The sequence below is a fragment of the Hippopotamus amphibius genome, chromosome 2 (assembly GCF_030028045.1).
Source record: "Hippopotamus amphibius kiboko isolate mHipAmp2 chromosome 2, mHipAmp2.hap2, whole genome shotgun sequence".
NCBI classification, from domain to species: Eukaryota; Metazoa; Chordata; class Mammalia; order Artiodactyla; family Hippopotamidae; genus Hippopotamus; species Hippopotamus amphibius.
The window spans coordinates 16,114,454-16,139,044 of record NC_080187.1 but is presented as its reverse complement, the minus strand read 5'-3'; the positions used below and the strand labels follow the sequence as shown (position 1 = coordinate 16,139,044).

At 43.7% G+C, this 24,591-nt stretch overlaps 1 protein-coding gene across 1 annotated transcript in view; it reads right to left on the bottom strand.

Annotated features, from left to right (window-relative positions):
* Window positions 1–24,591, bottom strand: part of BRINP1 (BMP/retinoic acid inducible neural specific 1) — a 176,461-nt gene that overhangs the window by 108,858 nt on the left and 43,012 nt on the right. Inside the window, exon 2 of the mRNA XM_057722973.1 lies at window positions 15,933–16,200. Within this exon, the coding sequence (XP_057578956.1) occupies window positions 15,933–16,150 (218 nt within the window). The 5' untranslated portion in view covers window positions 16,151–16,200. The remainder of the gene's footprint in view (window positions 1–15,932; window positions 16,201–24,591) is intronic.

Below are 24,591 nucleotides of genomic sequence, written 5' to 3'. Positions count from 1 at the left end.
AAGCTTTGACTATCTCATCTTTAAAATGGGATATTACTACCAACTTGATATGGGAAAGTGTCTTGTGAATTTTAAAGCATTACATAGGGAAGGTATATTTCAACAGGAAGAAGAAGACCAGGAAAAAAGAATGGAAAAAAGGAGGACATAAAGAAGGAGGAGAAATGAAATTGTGTATTAGAAAAGGAAAATGTGCTCCAGTCACAAGGTGATTCGATATCAACGATGCAGTAGGACACAGGCTCCTTGAGTCCCAGGGCTGCTGTGCCTTCACTCCTGCCCAGCACTCTATAGAGCCAGTGGTTACAAACACAAGAGTCTGGAACCAGATTGCCTGGGTTTGAATCACAATTATGTGACTTCCTAACTGTGTGACCTTGGGCAAAATACTTCCATGAGCCTCCATTTCCTCATCTGTAAAATGGGGTTAAAGGTAGGGGCTGTCGCATAGTGTTGTTGTGAGAATCAGATTATTTCCAAGGCTGTTAGGTTATTCAGCTATTAATATATTCAGTATCAGGTCCCACTAGTTTATTACTTCCATTCTCTGTGTGCTTTATTTTTCAACATTGTTCTTGGTTCTGGAATGAACTCCAACTGGATTCTGTTTTGGAATTCCTCCCATTATTTTATTCACTTGGGCTCAACTCGAAACATCAAGGGTGGGAGAGTTACATGGTAAGGAGGTGCCCCTTCCTAAACATTCTGTCTGGAAGCCCTTGCTCCCTAGTAGTCCCTTCCCTAGACCTTACTACCACCATTACTATTACTACTAGTACTACTACTAGTACTACTACTACTACTAAATTTAAAAGCAGGTTGAGGGACTTCCCTGGCAGTCCAGTGGTTAAGACCCCAAGCTTCCACTGCAGGGGGCATGGGTTCAATCCCTGGTCCAGGAACTAAGATCCCACATGCTGCGCAGCATGGCCAAAAATAAAAAAATTAAAGTTAAAAGAAAAAAAAAAGCAGGTTGAGCTGAAGCTGTTAGTGAGAACTCAGTGCTGTCTAAAGGAAATGCAATACAATCTACATTTCCCTTTTGCTGACAAGCATCCCAGGCCTGAGTGCCTCAGTGCTTTTTTTGCAAATCAAAAGAATATTGAACTCATTATGTTGAAGCACAAGTTATCCTTTCATCGGTCAATTTGTCTGGGTCAACTGTTCTCGCGCATTTATTCTGGACATCTAAAAGATAGTACATCTAACAGTCTGTCTCCAATACTATAGCTGCCTTTCACTTTGTTATCCTAAAATGATATTCTGAACTCAGGCTATTCAAATGCAATGATTAGGTACCAAAGCACTATCTATCTTGCATCAGAGCAGTGAAAGGAATCCAAAGTCAGTCCCTGGGTGCCAGTAAACAGGAACAATAGGGCCCATATTTACATGAAGGTGCAGGGTATACCAAGCATATTTACATTTTCTTCCTCTTTTGAGCATCGCACTCTACATCTCTGTTAGGGAGATAAAGATTATAAGTTCCTCTTTAAGAAGGAGGAACAAAGACCCAAATACCGCGTGCTAATGTATATATATGGAATCTAAAAAAATGGCACTGGTGAACCCAGCGGCAGGGCAAGAATAAAGACGCAAATATAGAGAATGGACTTGAGGTGGGGGGAGGGGGGGTGGGATGAAGTGAGAGACTAGCATTGACATATATACACTACCAAATGTAAAATAGATACCTAGAGGGAAGCTGCTGCATAACACAGGGAGGCCAACTCAATGACTGGTGATGACCTAGAGGGGTGGGATAGGGAGGGTGGGAGAGAGGCTCAGGAGGGAGGGGATATGGGGATATATGTGTAAATACAGCTGATTCACTTTGTTGTACAACAGAAACTGCCACAACAGTGTAAAGCAATTATACTACAATAAAGATCTGAAAAAACAAAACGGAGGAGGAAACTGAGGCTCAGAGAGGCTAGACCATTATTCAAAGATCTAACGGAGAAGGAACAAAGACATGAGTGCAAATCTTCTGTTACAAATTTTCTTCTCCACTCCATCTGCTTTGTTCATTTCTCCCTTGTGTTCAATAACGAAATTCCAAGGTATTCTCTCATGTTAACTGTACACTTTAGCGTCTGATTTTCAGACTCTGTCTTCACCTCAAGTCCTGTCTTTATTCCTAGCATCCAATAACCTCAGCCTCTGTCTTCACCTCAAGTCCTGTCTTTATTCCTAGCATCCAATACCCTCAGCCTCTCAGCCCCTTGACCTACTTCATCTCAATATCTTCACCCCCTCTCTCTTCCAGCCTCCTACTCCCTGCCACGGTGACTCCTAAAATGTGTCAACTCCCAAAGTCCCTCTAACTCTGACGCATTATATTGAGACCTTCCAGTCTCCGACCTGTCTATCATAACGCCTGCTCCCTACCTCTTTAAGGCTGCTCAGCCCATGACCGTCTTCTTTCCCTTTATCCGCCATTGACTCTTCACTTCCTTTTGGATTGACTGAGATCCAATGATCCATCCCTACATTTACTTTTGACCCACACCTGTAACTCCTTTACCCAGCTGTCCTTCCATCTTATCCACCTGGCAAACCCCCACCCTGTTTAAACCCACATCCACTATCCACGATATTACCTCAAATTTTCAGTTCTTTTGGAGAAGAATATTCCAGCTGCACAGACTACAAGTGTTATAAAATGTGGCCACAAACATGATCAGAGCCCTAACTGCTTCCTGTTGATCCTTTTATATTTCTTTAATCAGATCTTTCTACCATTCTTCAGATTAACTATTTCACATTACATTTTTTTGTACTCCCCAGTACCCCCTTCCTCAGCAACTGGTTTCACATCCTACGTCACTAAAAGAACAGAAGCCATTGGAAGTCCCTTCAAATCACCAGGAGTAAAACCAACAGATCTATCTTCACCCACACCTCTTTCCCGTCTTTCTTCCTATTTCAGCTTAAAGGTATCCCTCCTTTTACCTCCATCTAAGTTCTTACCCTTTCCCTCCCTGCCTCCTCAGGAATCTTCTCATCAAAAATAACCCCACTCTGCCCCCAAGCATCAGTCTCTCCCTCTTTTCATATCATCCCTCTCTTAGAAACCAAAGAAAAATAACAAAAAACCTCTTTATTTCACATCCCTGCTGCCTTTCATAGGTATGCTTCTCAAAAAAAAAAAAATCTCCTCTCCTGCTTCTCACCTTTTTTTCAACCCACTGCAATCTGGTTTCTGTCGCCAACATTCTACTTCAATAGTTCTTGCTAAGGTCAAGATTTTAAGTATAAAAGACTACTTTCAGTTCTTATCTTAAGTAATGTATCAGAAGCCATGGCCTCTGATAACCTTCTCTCTTAAACATCCATTTATTTTGGTACCAATTGTCCCTGATTTTTCTTCTTTCCACTGGCCATGCCTTGACTTCTCAATGCTTTTCTCTGCGCATGTTAAACAGGCTCTTCTATAAGTGAAGACTCCCAAGGGATGTCTCCAGTTACCATTGGTAACCTAATGACTGTATTTTTTTTATTCAAGCACTCTCTTTTGAGGGTCAGAACCATTTATAAAACAACTACCTATTGAGTCTCTATTTGGATGTTCTAGGCAGTTTAAATTCAACATTTCCAAAGCTGCCTCTTCATCTTCAGACACAAACAACCCCCCAAAACTCTCCTTCCAAGGCTCCTTATCTTGATGAAAATTAAAACCACGCACCAGTTGACCAAATTATGTTCCTCCATTCTTTTTCCTATTCAACCTAGATCAAGTGATTCATCACTTAAAGTATGATCTTGCCAAGTCCTTTGCATCTTGAGTCTTTCCTCTCTTTCAGCCTTCACATTCAAATACCGAGTCTTCTGTCTCCTTAAAGTATCTCAAGTTATGATTTCGTTTACATGACATTCTTGAAACGATGCAATTACAGAGATGGGAAACAAATTAGTGGCTGCCAGGGGGTTAGGGATGATAGGGAAAAGGAGACATGTGACTCTAAGGAGACAGCACAGGGAAATCTTTGAGGTGATGACACTGTTCTGTGTGCTGACTGTGATGATGGTTACATGAATCTACACGTGCGATAAAATGGCATAGGCTATACGCACAGTGTACCAATGTCAATGTCCTGGTTTTGATATTGTACTGTAGTTATATAAGATGTAACCTTTGGGGGAAACTGGGTGAAGGGTACATGGGATCTCTCTATACTGTCTCTGCAACTTCTTGCCCATCTATAGTAATTCTAAATTTTAAAACATTCAAAAAAGGTATCTCAAATCCCCATCAATGCTACTTTACTCCAAGATATGCTCCTGTCTCACATGGTCACAGCATTCTGTTTTCCTGCCATACATTTTTGTACCCTCTCCCCTCCCCCAACTTTCCCCCATCCATGCATTCTCTCCATTTTAGCAGAAGTCATCTTTCTAAGATGAAAACCTGAACATGGTCTGCCTCTGGGCAAAACCCTCTTAAGAACTCTCTATTGTCTTTGGAACCTGGTTCCTAAATTGTGTGCTGAGATGCTGCAGAGTGCCAGAGTACCACAGCAAGCCACAGGAGCACAGCAGGATATTTTTAACGTTGAAGTGAAATGAGGGATACTTGATATTTATTGGGCATCACAAAAACTACTACCATCAGGTAGTTCACAGTTTCAACACAAAAACACACTACATTCCTTTCAATAATGGCATATCTTTGCTAAGGTGGGTTTTTGGCAGTTGGTACAATTACAAAACTGTAGAAAAATTAACAAGGAATAGGAAAGGAGGGTGGCTGTATCGAATTGCAAGGGTTGAGCAGTAGTAACTGTGGTTCTTTAAGGGTAAAATAAAGATACTGTTTTTTCCTTAGATTCACATGTATTATTTTCCAAACGGCCATGAAAGTTTTGGGGACATAAATACTTCATTAAGTTGTTTGGACCTAATTACTTAATAAACAGATTTATTAGTATTTCTCTGGCCTAGGGAAATAAAATCACTGAGACTATAAGAGCATCTTGAAATGAGAAAGTGCAGGAGCCATCAGCTCCGGGTAAAGTTCGAAGTCTTTTATATGACACCCACAGGTCTTCATGACCTGACCCCCTTCTGACTTCTCTGGCTTGCATGCTAACATTTTCTCTGCCTATCACTCACACTGCAGGTCCCAGAACAAATCTACCCTTTTTTGAATACCCTTTCAAAACACACACACACACACACACACACACACACACACACATACACACAATGTTACCTTCCTTCGCCTAACTCCCACCGTCTGGATCTCAAAAACAAACAAAAAAACAACTCTTCCTTTTTAAAGTCTTTAATTTTGCAGGACCAACTTCAGCACCCTTCCTCTGCACTGATACTGCATTTTATACTTCCTTCCCTGCATTCCTCATACGAGGTAGCAATGTGGTTGCTCATAGACCGTTCCTCCCCAGCTACCTTTGGTATTCTTGAGGGCACAGATCAATAATGCTTTGGTGTCAGCAGAGGCTGACACAGTCCCTGCACATGGTAGGGATTCAACAAATCCTTGCTGAATTCATGTACAGGTGAGCAGTTCCTTCCCAAATCAGACAATCCCAGACCACTTTAGCAGTGCAGAGACGTCCATATCATTTATATTCACCTCCTTTTTGTCTCACACAAACCATATTCCCCTATCCACATGGTATAAAGCCGGGTATCATACTAGACTCACAGAGAGGCTGTCACAGGTGCTCAGGGATGGAGGCTGCTGGCCTTCTGTCAACGACAAGGCTGCAATTTGAGAAAAAGCATAGGTACCTTCACTCCTGTACACACCCCATCCTAAAGTGCTGCTGATTGCTGTGAAGGTGCTGAGATGGGAAGCTATCCCCGGGGGCTCAATGTCTCCCGAGCGATACACATCATGTGGGCACCGAGAAGATGTGAGGTCACAGACTGCTCCCATCACCTGCGCTGATTAATGAATTAGATGCTTGCAAATCAGGGGACGTATACTGTTTACAGGAATCAGTGCACGCTGACCACTCAAGGATGCTTTGGCAGTGTGGAGGCCTCTGGATCCCTGCCACATGTGCCACAGGGCATCAACTCTTCCTCTTTCTGGCCTCTATCTGTGTTTTCCTCTTAACAAGTGTCCTCAATATGAGAATGGAGTTGTGCTGCCCTCCTAGCGCACCTGGGCTACAGTGCACACAAGTTAAGCACCGCTCTTGTGGTTGGAGGTCTCCTGCAAGCCTTCTCAGAGTTCTTACAGATGACTTTCCAAGTAGGGGTGCTTCAAATACAAACGGGTAACTTGTTTTAGTTACTGGGCCTCAAACACTTGCTCTCTGCTCAACAGGATCATACATCATCTTCTTAAATCTTCACAGCAATCTTGCAATGTATTCCCATTTTGCAAGTGAAGCAATTCAGGTTCGCAAAGTGTAAGTAACATGTCAGGATCTCACGGGTGGGAAGTGGCAGAGCCAGGATTCAAACCGAGCTCTGCCTGAGCCTAAAGACTTGTTCTTCATCGCTAAGCTTTAGCAACAGTGTTTAGATACTGATGTGCAGCTGGAAGTTTCCACCCAGGTTTGCAGAGACAAGTCAGGTGCAGATAAAGGGCAGGATGCAAAGCCTTCCTCCAAGCCAGTCTGGGAATCCACTGCTAATGAGACCCTGTAATTCTCATGCCTAGAAGGAAGGCCTTGAGAGATAAAGAAACAGCCTGGAGGCAGAAGCCTGGGCATTCTGGTTCCTTTCATATGAGACACAAAAGTATCCAGCGACTGTAGAACTCTACATAAAAGAATGCATCCTGCCACAAGTTGCTGAGAACGGAACTGGGGCAGGTAAGCCTGGATGCGGCCCAGGAAGGGAGTTGCCTGACAGGGAGGTCGGAAGCAGCTTTGCTGGTGGACCTGAGTGGTACTTGGGAATTAATGAATTCCATCTTTATTGCTTTTGTCTTGGCTCCAGTGCCCCCTCCCTCTCCCTTGAATTACTGCCACAGCTTTCTAACCCTTCTCTCTTACTCCCTTCCCCGCATTTCTCACGCTGCAGCCAGAGCAATATTTCTAAATGTATATCAGACCATGCCAGTCTCACATTCCAAACCCTTCATTGTTTTCCTGCTGCCCCTATGAGGCAAGGCACAGATTCTAACCTGAACGCACGGCAAACTCTGCTTCTCAAACATGGTGTGGTTTTCCTCTGAGCCAGAATGTAACCACAACACAGAGTCAAAATCATTGTTTTTCAAACTGCAAAGCCCACCCCATTAGGGGAATAAATGAATCAGAAAGGAATAGGTTATATTAGAACAGAATAGAGCAGAAAATATCAAGATGCATCACATGGAGTAAGGTTAAGTATTTTATTTCATGAGTTTTCAGCTCAATTACGTATATTTTTACAACTTACAAATCTCTAGGTTTGTTGAGTGGCAATGTAAAATGTATTATTTTTTAGCATGACTCAGGTCAAGGAATGTAAAATCGAAACAAAAAATACTGTTGTAAAGAGATATGTACTAGCACTCTGACAATTAACTAGAGTTTGAAGGTTGTTTGAAATCAATTTGCTGTCCTAAATTCCTTTCCTTGTTGGCTCCAAGCTGCCATCCAGCCTTATCCCCTATAGTCACTAGAGCAGTGCCCCCTCCCATTCATTCCAAGACCCCCTGTGGATGCTTGAAACCAGGGATAGTTCTGAACACTATGTATACTATATATTTTTCCTATACATACATGCCTTGATCAAGTTTGACACATAAATTAGGCACAGTAAGAAACGGACAACAGTAACTAATAATAAAATAGAAAAATTATGCCAATACACTATAATAGTTATGGGGATGTGGTCCCTCTCCCTCACCTCTTCTTTCTCTATAAAAACCCTTGATACAAATGTAACACCTTCTCCACCTTAACTAAGCCCTTACCGGGCACTTTGGCCATAACTTTTGCAGTCTGAGGTGTGACAGCAAAGCATGAATTTCTTTTTCCTTCTTCACAATTTCACGGATAGAAGATTCATTCTTACCACAGATCTTAGCAACCTCAGCATACAATTTTTTTTCTCTCCTTATTAAATTGAGAACTTTCACCTTTTCACTTAAAGGCAGCACTTTACCATCTCTCTATGGCATACCTGACTGGCCAGCATCACTGCTTTGGCACTTTGGGGCCATTATTGAGTAAAATAAGAGCTACTTGAACACAAGCATTGAGATCCCAAGACAGTTGATCTGAAAACCGAGATGGCTACTGACTAATGGGAGGGGATACACTGGACAAAGGGATGATTCAGGTCCCGGGAGGGGCAGAGCTGGACAGTGCAAGATTTCATCACACTACTCAGAATGTTGTGCCATTTAAAACTTTTGAGCTGTTTACTTCTGGAATTTTCCATTTAATATTTTTTGGACAGCAGCTGATTGTAACTGAAACCACAGAAAGTGAAACCTTGGCTAAGAGGGGTCTGCTATACTACTCAAAATACACACACACACACACACACACACACACACACACAGTTCCAGGCTTTCTTCTGCCTCCTCGCCTTTGCAGGTGCTACCTCCTTTTACCTGGGCTGCTTTTTTCCTCACTGCCTTCTAATAAAATCCTAATCCTCCTTGAAGACTGAGTCCAATACCCCATCCTCTAGGATGCCTCCCTAGACTTTTCTCCCCCCATCCTTTCCCACATTCATGATCCCATGCCAAGGGTAGTTCCCCTCCCCACAAACACAGCTCCCAAGTATTGATCAATCAGGGAACTTAGCAGATGGCATTGTGGTTATCTGCCCATCAGTCAGTTTTCCCCAAGACACTTAAGTCCTTTAGGTCAGAGATCCAGTCCTTCCTCTCTCTGTCTCCAGGGAACTGTTGTAGAGACTGGTCAGTAGGAATTTGGAGATCAGTAAACATTTTCCAAATGAATGAATCAATGGCAGGTGCTCCAGATCACAGATCTGGTCCCTTTCTTTCTTCCTTGGCCACGATTTGGGGCACAGAGTCTGAAGCCCCAAGGGCTTGTCTTCATTCTCCTCCTAATTTCCCCAGTCATAACAATCGCCATATCTTATTATGTCAGTTTAAAGACCTCATGTCAGTCTGTCCTTTGGAGGGAGGTGTGCAAAAGCCAGTCCATTTTCAGACATGGCTCCTGACTAAAACTGGACAATTGCTCTGCAGAGATTGCAGCAAACTAAGCTTAGCAGCTCACAGAAGTCAGTTCTGTAATGCAATGGGAGCAAAGAGGTAAAGTACTGCAAAAGGTACCAATTTGGTAGCAATGAAACTATTGGGCTTGGAAGTAGAAGATCAATTTTAAATAATCAACACAGAAGATCATCTCTGAATTGACACCAAGTGGCCCAGGAGATGTTTGCTGGCTATCCCTCCTCATCCCTCTCTATTCAGGGAGAGCTTGATCTGAAATTTGGTTTAAATGAGGGAGATGGTGGGGGCAAGGGCAAAGGGTATTGATCCTCACCAGTGATGCCAACCTCTAAGTGGCTGAAATTGACAATGACAAACGTGGGACACTGTCCCAGACTCATCTTCTTTTGAGCCCACTTGGCATGCTCTTGAAGGATAAAAAAAGTATCCCTTAATGCGCTTTGTCCAAGCTGGTTTTTTTATGACTCAGGCCATGTGTATCTGAATCTAACAGTGGTGCCTAAACATCTCCTAAAGAATACCATAGTCAGATGAGAAACTCAGCAAATCTCCCAGAACGCCTAAAGGAATGCAGGCTGGTTATTTCTGGAGTACAAAACTAGTTTCCCTTAAATGCTGCCTCTCTGAAGCAGGAAGCAAAAATCAATTCACCTTCCTTAATGCATCGACTGCCACCCTGATCTGAGGTCATGTCTAAAAACATGGAAAAATCCCTTCCCCTGTGGTCCTGCAGCCAGATTTTTTTTGGGAACCCAGCCACTGCACTGATGCCTATATTTCAACCATTCCAACTCAAACTCATGATGACCAAAATCGAAAACCATTTATTCTAGTACCCTTCCCACCATCCCTTTTCCTTTTTTCCAGAAATACTTGCTTTGGAGCAAAGGTTCTCAACCTCTGTGCTACTGGCATTGTGAGCCAATAATTCTTTGCTGCAGCGGGCTGTCTCTGCATCGTAGGTTGTTTAGCAGCATCCCTGATCCCTGGCCTCTACCCATCCGATGTCAGTAGTTACCTCCCCACAACCAACCACAACAACCAAAAATGCCCCCTGACATTTCTAAATGCCCCATTAGGAAGCAAAATCACCCCTAGGTTGGCGGTTCTCAGGTCTGTCCTAGACCAACCACAAATCCAAATATCTGAGGAAGGACCCAGGCATCAGAATTCTTTAAAAGCTTTGCAGGTGATTCTGATACACAGCCACTTCCCTGCATATTAAACCAAGGTTTCACCTTCCTTTGTAACTGTGGCTCTGGCCTCTGCTGAAGTTTTCATCCCCAAAGCACAGGGTGAAATAGCAAATCTAGGAATAAGAAATAGTCGTGCAGGGACTTTCCTGGCGGTCCAGTGGCTGAGACTTTGCCTTCCAGTGCAGGAGGTTCGGGTTCAATCCCTGGTCGGGGAGCTAAGATCCCACATGCCTCACAGCCAAAAAACCAAGGCATAAAACAGAAGCGATATTGTAACAAATTGAATAAAGACTTTAAAAATGGTCCACATCAAAAAAAAAAGTCTTAAAAAAAAAAGGAAATAGTAGTGTAGAAATTTAAGAAATGAGAAGGGGGAGGGGAAAAAAGGGAAGGTTATTACTTGTGACAGGAAAACTGAAGCTCTTAATTCCATTTCTTTGAATTATAAAATAGCAAGTAGATTTAGACCAACGTGTTCAAAGCAAAATCCCAACAGGTAGGGTGGCTTCCTCAGCCAGGTGCCAGTGGAAGAGATGCCCTTTAAGATCACTTTGACACAGGCTGGTATCCAAAGAAGCAAGACTCAAGCTGCCAAAGCTAAGTAAAGCCAATGCCTCATTAAGCCTGCTCCCCCGAATTCCAACCTCTCTGAGAAAAAGAGGTGGTAGGGTCAAAGAGGTTTAGTTAAACATTGTTGAACAGTCTAGGAAAGATTTTGAAAAGCCCTGTGGTCAGGAAGCCTGTATAACTTCGTCTAGTTTTCCAAACAAGTATATTTATGTCAGTTGGGAGGCAACATAGCATGGTTAAACACGCAGGCCCTGGAATCTGCTTGTCTGTGATACACTATACTCTACCACGAAGTAGCTCTCTTTCCTTGCACAAGTTATGTAAATGGAGATAACAATACCTAAGCACAGGATTATCACAAGGACTGATCTGTTGCAATAATTTATACGTGATGTGTCCATGCTAGATGCTTGGTAATCTTTCAATGTTAGCAACTGACTTATCCTTATTTCTGTTTTTATTATTATCTATTTGACTACAGGACTGTTTTTTTTTTTCTCCAGAAAATGCCTTTTAACATCACATGAACTCCAGTTCCATGTGATATACTTTAAGAAATGCTGATTTAGACTAATTTGAGCCACACTAATAGACATACAGCCTTTGTACTATGTAATATTAAGACTCCATCTGGAATCCAGAGGTTGGGGGGCTCCTTTCAAGTTCAACCACAAGAATCCTGAATGGTGCAGGGTGGACTTCACCCTCTCTACCCCACGTCTGTAAGCGCCTCGAAAGCAGGGACCTGTCTACCTAATATCTCATCAACTTCCCAGTGCACAGCAACTGGCAAACCTATGTGCCCAATATATACTCTTGAATGATCTCTGGACTAAAAGCACTTATCATTCATCTCAGTAGAACCCTCCACCTAGCCCCAGCCCCATTCATTTAGCAAAGTAGCTTTGCCACAGAACCTACTACAGATTTTTTTTTTTTTTTTGAAACACACAAAGGAACCATCAACATGGCAGATTAGTACAAAGATTCATGCAACTCTGATACAGGCACAAGACAGTTAGGCAATCAGACCTGGTTTACCAAGATTTGATTTACATTCAACTTTCAGGTACTTATTTAAGGCTCAAAGGAAGGTGCACGATAAGCCACAAACCACTTGCTCTGAAACCCATAGGGAAAACCACCCGACATGAAACCACGTCTTGTGGCATACTGACCACCATTATCAGTGCCCCCCCTCCCCTGCCCTGACTCTCCCAAACCAAAGCTTACAAAGGGTACCGCAATTCTCCTTGTAAATCCACCTCTGAAATAACTGACAAATTTATGGCAACTACTAGCGATCTTAAAGTCAGGAAAAGAGAAACAGAAAAATAAAACACAGAAAGGCAGTGGGAGCACATGAAACATCCTTTGGATCAAACTGACTTTGAAATGGCCACAAGAAGAAATGAAATCATTTGTAGCAATACCATCGGCTGTCTGAGGTCAAGGAAGGAACAGTATGTAGGAAGCTCCTGCAAAATCCAAGCTCTCCATGATTGATATCTAAATTATTTCTTGCCTCAACTACAGAAGGCACTTAATATTATCTCCATTTTACAGACGAGAAAACTTAGGTTGCAACTTGTCCATGCAGAGGAAGTCCCTGGGTATGTGGTCATACACTGGGTAACTAAGAACTAAGAGAGGGTTATGACAACATAGAGTTAAGGGCTCATGTCGTGGAGTCTCAGAGCCCTGCTTTTATTCCCAGTTCGGCCACATCCCAGGTGTGTGATGTGGACAGTCTTCTTCACCTCTTGATGCCTTAGTTTTCTCATTTGTAATATGGGCACTACTAGTATTTCCCTCACAGAGCAGAGGTGAGTATTCAATGACTAACATATGTCTGGGCTTACAGAAAGTGAAACTAAATGATTTTATTAGAATGATGATTTCGAACCTTCATGAAAAAACTTTTCCAGATATAAGAAAATTTAAATCTTACAAGGCATCTCACACCAAGTTGACCTCCTTTGACCTCGTAGGTAGGACAGACATCATCACCCCTTTCTACAGAGGAGAATGCTGAGTATCTGAGCAGTTACTTATTCATAGCTCGCCATGGAATGATAACTGTTTGCACATTCACTCTTTTTTTCCCTCACTCTTCCACCCGCCAACTCTGAGCTTGGTGAAGGAGGGGATGGACACTGCAGGTTGCGGGGGGTGGTGTGTATGGGTGTGAGCTTTGCTATTTTCTTCTGGTTATGCCTGTATTACCAAATCATAGCATGGCTCACGGTACATGATTGATGCTAAATACTACAGCAATGGATGTATGCACGAGTGAATGATGCAGGGATACATTTGTCCAAGACGAGAAAGCTAGAAAGTGGCTCCAAAATAAACAAAACCTGAGTCTTCAGCCTCCAAGTACAGAGTCCTCTCCAATATCCCACGCTGTATTTCCAAATGACAATATTTCGTGGAATCGTGGAATTTCAGAGAAGGGAAGAACCCTGGACACCATCTTAGCGAACATTCCCATTTTACAGATGAGAAAACAGGAACTCAAAGAAGTTCCATGACTTGGCCAAAACCACACATCAGGGAGGTGGGCAGGCTGAGCCAGCACCCAGGGTCTCTGCCTCCAGGAACAAGGATGCTGCCGCTGCACCCTGGCAGATTCAAGAGCAGAAAACTCCCCCGGCCTCCACATGTCAGCGCAGACTCAGGAGGGACAGAGCACGAACCTCATGCACCCAAACTACTGTTTGTGCACAGACTATTGCTCAGCTTGTGAAGCAACAGGAGAGAGGACTTCTGCTGGGATTTAATTTGAAAGGTTCTCATCATTGCCAGCGGCACTGACTCCCCACCACGACTCCATGAGCTGAAGCCAGCCTCTGCCTGCATATGCACGAGGATGGAGATGGCCTTAACCCACTTATGCGAGGACAGCAGGCTTCCTCCCAGTTTCTGAAGCTCCCAGATCCCCCTGGGCTCTAGCCTGGATTCTAGGGTAGGGGGGCTGGCCAAAGCTTGAGGTCTAGGACATTTCAGAAAGGCTGACTCTGTAGCCTCAGACAATAATGGCTCATGCTGGTAGTAAAGCCTTTCTTTCATGACGCAAATGTCAAGTTTCTAATGTGCTATGTCCATGTGAGCACACAGGAAGACACACGTTGAATCACCTATGAACATTCTTTAGTGTTTCAACAAAGCAGTGAAGAGAAAACGTCAATTGACAACTGCCCCAGTGAGCATATCCTAGCTGGTTTTTGCTCTGGTCTGAACCTGGCCTAGATGAGAACACACATCTCTGGGTACCTATTTGCATGTGTGTCCAGGTAAAGATTACAACAGGAGCCCCACCTAATCTTTCACACAATAGGTTCCAAGTCAATGTTTATGATCTTCCAATTATGTCTATCCTGCACTTTCTCTTTTGTAGCACTTATAATGTGGATGTGTGTGTGTGTCTACGTCTGTGTGTGTGTGTTTAATTAATGTGCTCCTGTGAGAGCAAGGACCATTGTTTGTTTTACTCTCCATTGTGTCGTCTGCCTTAAACACAGTGCTGGGCCTCTAGCTGGTGCTTAATAATTATTTGAGGATTAAATAAAGGAAGGAAGAAATAACTAGATGACCAGGGGCCTGACTTCTGGATTAAACTCCATCATTTAATTAACCATGTGACCTTGGTTAAATCTTATATTTAATTTTAGAGCTAGAAAGGATCTTAGAAATCAGCTTGTTGGATGACTGCAAACTTTTGTTTTAGCAGTGGAATCCAAAGAAAAGCCTAGGTGAAATCTGAACACAGAAGCAGACACAAGCTTGCTTTTGTGTAAGGGCCAACTTTCAAACTCAGATTTGACTGTTCAGCACAGAATCACAGGCATTTGCAGCTGACAGCAAGTTCATGAATTACCCAGCCCCCGTCCACAACGCCACACAATGTACAAAGGAGATGTGCCCATCTTCATGTCAAATACATAGAGGACATAAGACCTGAATTCATGGCTTCCCAGCGGCAGGTTAGGATTTTTCCTCCTTTCCTGCAGGTTAGGATGCTTCCTTGCTCTTCTGTTCCAATTGACCCAGAAGTATTAGACCTTGCCCTTCTTCCTTGACTTTAAGACAAAGCTTAAGCTGTCTTAGAATCAGCTCTGGAGATTTTTTTGCATTCTCCAATTTGTTTAAGTCCACAACATTTTTCGTGTCCTTATGATACAAGGCAGAACAAGAATCACTCTGGGGATCCAGGAACAAATGATACATAAGTCTTGGCCTCATGGAGTTTCGAGTAGGGTGAAAGAGAAATAAAAGAATGGTATTTCTCCAAATCGTTGACAACTAAAGAGTTGTAAGTGTAGAGAGCTGTGAAATGTCAAAGAAAGGGTGATCAAGTGGAACGGGGAGAGTCTAAGATGGTTTCAAAGAGGAAGAACTTTGGGGCTAAGTCCTTTTGGGATGAGTAGGATTCTAACAGGAAAAAGATCAGTTCAGACTTGCTCAAGGAAGAGTTATTCATTGAGTGTCCCTCCTTGTTTCCAAATATGTGAATACATTTGGGTAGGATATTTGGTATATTAATAGCATCTGCAAAACAACACGGCCTAGACTTGATATAAATGACTAAAAATACTGCCTGTGACTACAGATGCAGATAAACCAGGGCTGGAGTCCCAGTGCCACCACTCACTGACTGTATGACTTTGGACAAACTATTTCACCAAGAAGAAGCCCAGTTACCCCTTCTATAAAGAGGAGAAAACAAATAGGTGCTATCTCTGATGTTACTGCAAGCTTTAAATGAGATAGTGTATACAAAGTACTAAGCACCATGCCCAGCACACAGTAGTAAGTACTCAAAAAATATTAACTATTCTCACTCATCACTGCTAACCTCTTGCACAATGTAATAAAATAAATAGATGGATAAATAATAAATAGATAAATTAATAAAGAAAAAGTGCATAACAGCCATGGCCCAGACACTCTTCCACACAGCAAGGCCCATGCCAGTGCATGACCCCCAAAAGCACGCAGTGAATGAAAGGCAAGGGCGAGCTTAGCCCAGCTCTTACCTGTATATTTTATATCTGGTTGTAAATCCTTGACGGTGTCTTTCCACAAAGGACAGGTAGCTCCTGGAGTGGTGGAAAGGCCCCCTGTCTGAAATAAGCCAATCAAATTCCTTGGAGACATGTTGGTCTGTCCCAGCTGGTTCCTGGTGGGAGGGCTGCACTGAGATAGGGCCCCATACAAACAGGAAGTAGAGGAGCTCAACAAACCTCCAGTTCATGCTTTTCTGCCGGCCTTTTTCCTCTCATTCTTGCTCCATTCTGTGGAGTCCTGTGAAGAAAAGAATAAAAAAGAGAAAGAAAGAAAAAGGAAACAAAAGAGGGAGAGAGGAAAGGGGGGAGGGTGAAACAAAACAAAAGGAAGAAAGAGAAAGACAGACAAAGGAAAATTTTTTAAAATGCTATTAACACATCTTCATCACAATACTTTACATCAGTAGAGTGTGGCACGGTTTACAAAAATCAGTGCAGTTTCTGGTTAAGATCGTGGCATCTATGGACTTCTGGGCTTGCATTCCTGCTTTGCTGATCACATGTTGTGTGAACATGTGTGAACAGCTACAAACTGCTGAATCTCTTAGCAATGCAGTTTCCTCATCTGTAAAACAGAGGATGGGCTTCAGCACTTGTATCTTGGCACCTGGCACATTGTAGGTATTCAAGGCAGAAGTGTTGCAAGAGTGAAATGCATGAAGGCAGAAATAGAGTCTCCTACAGCCAGCAAGGGACTTGGAGATAGAACTCCAGTTCTATCTCCCACCTGCTATCTTCACAAACAGCCTGGATCTCATACCAGGGACTCGGTAAATGAGAACCCCTTTCTCTCCCCCTCTCCCACAGACATGCACCCCCTGAACACATGCTTTGCTTCTGCATCATCAGGTGACTACAAAAAGTCTTGGGATTCATCATAATTATGACTATCTGGGTTGGATACCTTACACATGGAGAGTTTATGGAGCGCATTGGAATCCACTTCTCTAATGCTTAGTGTAATGTCTCCTTCACCCCAAGGAAATGTAAACAGAGAATCTACCCGTCAGTGCCTCTGAGCCTTAAGGTTCTCTCACGCTCAGGAGCGGAACTAAAAGCCAAGGAACTAGTGGGGTCTGGCCCCTCTCTCTTGGGTGAAGCACAGCACAGGGGTGCCGTGTTGGAGAAATGTTTCAGACTAAGGGAGAGCTTCGGTAGGGGCTCCTTGTGGGGAGGAAGGCAGAAGAACCACCAGGCCATGCCTAGCCCTTGGAAAACGTACAAGTTTTGTTTTTATCGTCATATCATCATTCTACTCACTAGTTTAGCACTGTGCTGTGTCCCCCACCCAACTTATTCCAGAAGAGCTTATCTTACTCTACATTGCAAGGTAGCGTGGAATGCAGGTTCCATCCGTTATAAACAGTGTATTATTTCAGGCAAGCGATTTCACTTCTCTGGGCCTCCGATTCCTGGTGTGTAAAATGCTGTTAACAACAGCAGCGACACTCAGAACTAGCGTGAGGAGGAAATGACACCATTTACGTCACGTGTCCCATGCAGGGCCTGACATTTTCAGGAAGTGCCCCAAAAACGGCATCAGTGACGAGGAGGATACAGGAAATGATAAATATTGATGCTAGTGATGTCCACCCAGTCCCTGCTGGGAGCATCTTTGCTCCTACTGTCTCCACTGCCCCACCAAGTCCTGTTTATCCTTCAGTAGCCAGTTGAGGTCAGGTCCTCAAAGGTCATTTCCATTTTCTACTCCTCTCAAAAAGTGTCAGTGGTCCCTTTCTTTCAGCTCTTGTCGCTCCTTTATATAACTGTATGTTAGTACTTACTATCTTTTATTGTACTCATTTGTTTCTCTGTCCATCCTGCTCACGGGGCTGTGAGTCTTTAACTGGCAGGAACCTTTAAAAGCCTGTGGCTCTGGACAGTCACGGCCTCTATCTAGATCTCGGATTTTTATGTTCACCATTTAAAAACGTGGCGAGGACAGAACCATTTTGTTGCGTGGAAAACCATGTAGAGAATCAAAAAAATATGATCCCTTATTTGTCTACTCTTCCAGCTGAAAATGGGAAGAAAGTCAAGCTAAGAAAGAGAGAAAATCAAAAAGAGAGAGGTGCGAATTTCCAACCCAACCGGCTACTTCCCCTGTGGTCCAACTGCACCATTTTATCACGCGTAGCTACAGAAATCTACTTGGCACGGCAGGCCCCAGCTGTCAGGGGCAAAGGAGTAAGGTGTGTGAGCAGAGGAGTGGGCTGGCAGAAGCTGTGGCCTCAAGTTTCGTTCAGAGCCTAAAACAAAGCCGTACGTGTGGAGTGCAGAAATGTAACAGCTCCAGCTGCCAAAACTGTCTGCCGGAGCCCACCTGAGTGGCAAGCAGGGGGTGGAGGCGATTGTTCAGAGATGCCGGCGGGGAGCTATAACACACTGAAATCACAGCATGTCACCCACCCAGCCCTTCTGCGTGGCTTCTGTTGTGAGTGGGTGCAGGGTGGGAGCCTAGGAGAGAATGCCTGGCTGTTAAGACTGTTTGAAAGAAACAGGATTCAGAACACTGCAGCTTTCAAAAGTGAAACAAGGCTAGACATGCAACAGCAGTGTGTGTGTGTGTGTGTGTGTGTGTGTGTGTGTGTGTGTGTGTATCTGTGTGTAAGAGAGTAAGACCTCAGCCCCGAGTCCTAGAATTTGCTGAAATTTGAAAGATCTAATTCAGTGCTTCCCTTCTGGCAGCCATTTTGTTCCCTAAGGGACATCTTTGATTGTCACAAGGGAGGGGATGCTACTGGCCTCTAGTGGGTAGAGGCCAGGGAAACTGCTGCACACCCTACAGGGCACAGGACAGCCCCTCCCCCCACAACAAAGACTACTGGACCTAAAATGTCTGTGGTGCAAAAGTTAAATCCTGCTCTAAGCCAACTCCTTACAAGACCACAACGCTGAGTAGCCGATTGGGCTAGACTCCTGTCTTCCAGCTCCTGATTTCCATGCTGCCACGCTGTCTCAGCAGGGTGGTGGGCTGAGACCGTTCAGCAGCTGGGCCTGAACCTTCTTTGTAGTTGGGGCCTATGATACAATCTACATCTCAGCAAGTACACATGAGTACTTCATGGAAGAAGTCTAAATATATCTCTGTTGGCTCAGAAAATCACAATAATCCACAGAACACTAAAAATGAAAATGGAAGTTTCTATAAGGCGCATTCGAATAGAAATGGACATTTTGTTGGGCAAGAACGAGGATTAGTATGTATGTTACCTAAGTATTGTCATATCATGACAGACACAGTGATTCCCATTCTGTAAACAAGCCCAAATCAGCACCAACTGTCCTAGAGACGTGGGTTAATATAAGGGTCCTGTGACTGATATTCATGGAGCATCTATGGTATACCTGGATCTAAAAATGGCTGCTCTCTGGGTAGTAGCCAAAGCACCCAATACAGACTAGATGTTAACAAAGGTTTCTTCCCCGAGGTGGAGACAGCTCTCCCACTTAACAGAAGAGCACCCTGGGACTTGGAGACATTAAATAACTTTCCCAAGTTCACAAGTCCTAAGTATTCAGGAATCTAACCCACGTATATCTCATTACAAGGTATGGTTTCCACTACATCCCCACCCTCACCCCACCCAGCTAAAATTAGATCCTGCCCTCCAGAGATCCGAAATATTGTGGGGGAGTCACACCCATGCCTGAGGAATTCTAATACTAAATATTCTGTTATAAATAGTATAAGCAAAGAAAAAAAGCCCAGTGGAAGAATGGAGGCCAGAGAGAATGTTTTCGACCAAGATACCTGGAAAGGATCCTGTAGAAGAGGTGGTGTTTAAGCAGGGCCTTCATAGCATGTAAGATTTGGTAAGTCGAGATGAACGAAAGGGAATTTCAGCAGAGCAAGCGGCATAAAACAAGTCTCGAGGGTGGGAGAGGGCAGTGTGCTTGGGTAGCACCCAGGGTGGCAGAGGCTTTCATGAGATTTTAGGACCCGTTTAGGGCCTTCAGTCCACTGTTATCTCCCTCTGAATCCCTCATTAAGCGAGGACTGTGTATTTCATTTCCATGCTATCCCCCAAGGGCAAGGCATTGTAGATGCTCAATAAATTCATTCATTCATCCATTAACATATTTAGCTGGAAATTAAACAGTGAGCAGGGCTTCTTTTCTATGGGGTTGGGAGACGTAAATAAACGAGCAGTAACTACATGCGTGATGGAGAGGAGCACTCTAAAGAACACCAAAGCAGAGAAGACGGGACTCAGAGGCAGGCTGCGGCTTTACATACAAAGTGTTGAGGAGAAGCTTCTCTGATGAAGTCGTCTTAGTGCAGTGACCTGAAGAAAGTGAAGGAGGGACCAATGCAGAGCCTCAGGGAGAAAGAAATGTAAGCGAAAGGAAAGGAAAGAGAGAGAGTCAGCAGTGGTTTGCATTTCGACATAGTCAGAGGCCAAGTTGTATTTCAGTCTCCTGCAGGGAGCTTACAGGTCAGTGTGCAGAGGGAATCACTTTGGCTTTCTCAACTGAGCATTTACCACGTGCCAGAAACTCACACTAGTGCGCTACACATGGGACCTCAGCACAATGTCTTGAGAGGTTATGGTCCCCACTTACACGTGGGGCGAGGGGACACGAAGGTCCGGAAAGGATAAGCAACTGGCCCAACATCACAAACCTGACCAATGGCGGAGTTAGAACTGGAGGCTGTGCTGTCCAGGTTGGGAACCACTGACCACGTGAGGCTACGGAGTGCTAGAAATGTGGCTCATTCAAATCGAGATGTGCTTTAAGTACGAAATACACACCCGCCAGATCGCAAAGACTTAAAGGAACAGGATGTAAAATATCTCACTGATATTTTATATTGGTTGCATGTTGAAATAGTACTATTTTGGAAGTATTGGAGCAAATATGATATATTATTAAAATTTATTTCACCTGTTTCTTTTTAATTGTTTTAATGTGGCTACAAAAACTTCAAAATTATGCATACGGATGGAATTTTATGTTTATTGGCCAAGACAGGGTTCAAATGAGACTTTCTGCTCTGTGACACCACCTGGGAAGGTCACTCATCCATCTCCTTGTTTTTTGTTTTGTTTGTTTTTTTATCTTTTTTTTGGAAATATAATTGATTTACAATGTTGTGTTAGTTTCAGGTGTACAGCAAAGTGATTCAGTTATACATACGTATATATCTATTTTTTTCAGATTCTTTTCCCTTATAGGTTATTAAAAAATACTGAGGGTAGTTCCCTGTGCTATACAGTAAGTCCTTGTTGGTTACCTATTTTATACAGTAGTGTTATATGCAAATCCCACACTCCTAATTTATCCCCCCCTTTCCCCTTTGGTAACTGTAAATTTGTTCTCTGTGTCTGTGGGTCTATTTCTGTTTTGTATATAAGTTCATTTGTATCATTTTTTTTAGATTCCTTCTCCTTGTATTTATTAACATTTGGAGAACCCAATTCACTCTCCCCTCTGACTGGTTGAGCACTTGCCCCCCTCCCTTCAAAATCAACAAACAAACAGACAATAAATATATCTCAAGAAAAATCTCCCTCGCTCACGGCCGTGTCTCTCCATCCCCATATCCCAGAGACAGCCCTGGCTATCCATCATCATGCACTTCAGAACTATTGTTTTTCCAGCATTCATAAAGGGAACTTCCTGCCACTGGGTTTTAGAGCCTGTGAAAGAGAGGCTGGTTCTATTTCGGAGCACTGCCCTTGACCTGACCGTGACCTTCCATGAGTCACAGGCCCGCTGCTGTGAGGGGCCCTGGTCACTGTGGAGCTGCTGACGCGGGCTGAGCACAGAGAGCACGAGAGGCCCTCGGCTGAGCCGTGCTATATATAAGCCTGCAGTGTCATTAAGGGAACGGGTTCATCCCACGCAGGGCACATTCTCTAATTGTTGCCATTGTAAATTATTTACATCCGAGGAGCACACGCAGGAGACAGAGAGGGGAGAAGGGCCTTCCAGCAGCAGGGCCACCAAGCTCCTCCTCGGGAGCTTTCTGCATGGATGGCTGGACCATTGCCCGCAATCGGGGCCAGAGGGTGGAAGGGAATACTTGCTCCATTCCGCATCCTTAGGGGCCCTGAGGCTGATGACCTGATCTGAGATCACGCACAGTGCCTGCCTCCTGAGCCTGGGTCAACTTGAGGAGCTCATTCAGGCTCCCAGATAAGACATCTCCCAGGAGATACAAACCTACAAAGCTGGGTGACCTTGAGTACATTAGTAAACCCCTTTGCCTCGGTTTCCTCATCTGTAAAAGGAGGGAGGATGAGTACTTCCTAGGCTTCAGATAAGAGTTAAATAGGATTTCAAATACAGTTATTTTAGTCTAGGTGTGAGCCAAGACCAAGACAATAGCTACTGAGAAATGGAATATTTCCTGCCATATCAGTAAACAAAGGATATCACAGTCAGCAGCGATTGCAGCCTTCCAGCCTGAGCCGGTGAGCCCTGAGGAAACTCAGGAAGGAAGGAACACCTGCCATCTAGCAGCCATCAGACTGCATCCACTCCCTGTGGTGAGCCCTGAGGATACTCAGGATGTGAAAATAGAGGATACTGGCCCCCGAGAGCTGAGGTGCAAGGAATAAGTTCAGTGAGCCCAGACTCTTGCATCTTCCCATACATAGAAAAGTGCCAAATTCCTTAACTTGGGATATCTGGTTTTCTTTAATTAACAATAATCTTTTGATGTTCCTGACTACCTGCACTTTGTTGCAAAACTTCTATATAACCTGGTTCCCCCTCTAGCCTCCTTGGAGCAGTTCTTTCAGGGTAACTTGAGATGCTGTCTCCAGGGCCTGAAGTCCTAAAAATTCCTGCCAAAGAAAACGTAACTCAACTTTTAGGTTGTGAATAATTTTTTAAATCCACACTATTATATTCTAAAGAAGGGTGCATACAGGACTTATAAAAAAGGGAGCCAAAAGGCACTTTTTGAGATTCCTAACCTCTCACTCATGGGATAACATAGAGTAAGATGTTGGGATCACCAGTGGAGATTGAGGGAGAATGGCCTGCCTGCCCTGAATCCTCCTGCCTATCCCCACACAGCTCCAGCAGAGAGTCAGGGGAGAAGCCCCGTACCTCAAGCTTCAACAAGACCCCACAGAGAACATGACAAACATCCCGGGAGCTTGGAGGAATATGGCAGATTAGTGTCTGGCTCACACTGCAGAAATCTAAAAAAAGAATTCTAAAGAGGGAATTCTACAGAGGGCTGAAACCTGGTGGCAGAACAGAGGTTGCAAATTGGGAAGTAAGTGCTGAGCTCCTGTGTAAAAGGAATGTGTCCCCCATGGATCAGAGGTGGGCCACATGCAAGAGAAACAAAGCAGAGGTTGCCCTAGATCCCAAAGTGGAGAGAAAGGGCATGCTGGTGAGAATGAAAAATGTTGCCTGCTATAGCAGTAAACAGGATGTTGCAACCATCAAGCCCCTACAGCCCCCACTCCCCAAGCAAAGGTGAGCTCTGAGGGAACACAGGATGGAGACAAATAACGGGCTGCCCTCTGCCAAGCCCTCAGCCACTGCAACGCCCCCCTCCTGGCCCCAATCCCCTCCTGGGGATAGGAGAGCACAGGATACAGTCAAGGTGCATATCAAAGGAATGATTTCAATGAGCCCAGACTCTTGCATCTTCCCATGCATAGAAAAGTGGTAAATTCATTAACTTGAGATATCTGGCTTTTTTTAATAGTTAGTAATCTTTTGACGTTCCAATCACCTGGTCTTTGTTGCAGAAACTCCTCTATGTATCCTGGCTCCTCCCTTACCTCTTCAGGGCAGTCTCTCAGAACTATCTGAGGGGCTGCGTCCCGGCTTAAGTCCTCAGTTTTGTCTGCCAAATAAAACATAATTCTCAACTTTTAGGTTGTGCTTTTTTTTTTATCAAGTGACACCAGCAAGAGGAAAGTGGAATTGCCCTGACATTTATCAGGGGTCCAAGAAATGATGGGTCAGCACGCAACAGAAAAGATTTTCCTTCATCAAAGGAATCACAAGTGAGAGATCTCAGGGAAGCAGGAAAGCTCCAAAGATACTCACCAAATGTAAGTTACAAAGGTTGGAACTAAATGCCTGCTAAGCCCACAGAGAACTGATGCTAAGTTGTCAAAAATGTACTAGTCAAGGAAGATTCTTGCTACCTCCTATCTCTCCATCCTTAACCAAATCCCAAATCCCACACTGTGCAGAAATCAAGAATGAGGTTAGCAAAAAGGAGGAGAGAGGACAAAATCATAAGTGGGGAAAAGACAAGTGTAACTGGAGGAAAAGTGAAATTTCTACTTTAACTAAACTTTGATTTATCTTGTAACACACTAAACTAGATACTTTACTGAACTGAGACTGCATATGAGAAGTAGAGGTGAATAGAAAAAACGTTGAACATAATTTGGAGAAATTGTGGACTTGCCTTAACTTTCATCCAAATGTCAGAGGAAATCTAATAAAAGTAAGTTTAAACAGAGTGAGACAAGAATTAAGTTTTTTTTGTTTGTCTTAGTTTTTGTTTTTTCCTGATCTTACTCTATGAATCCTATTTTGTCAAAGAAAAGATTTCATGTATTAAAATGCCTAACTCAGTGCCCAGCTCAATGTAAACGTCTAATGAACTCCAATTAGTATTTACTAATCAGGGCACACAAGC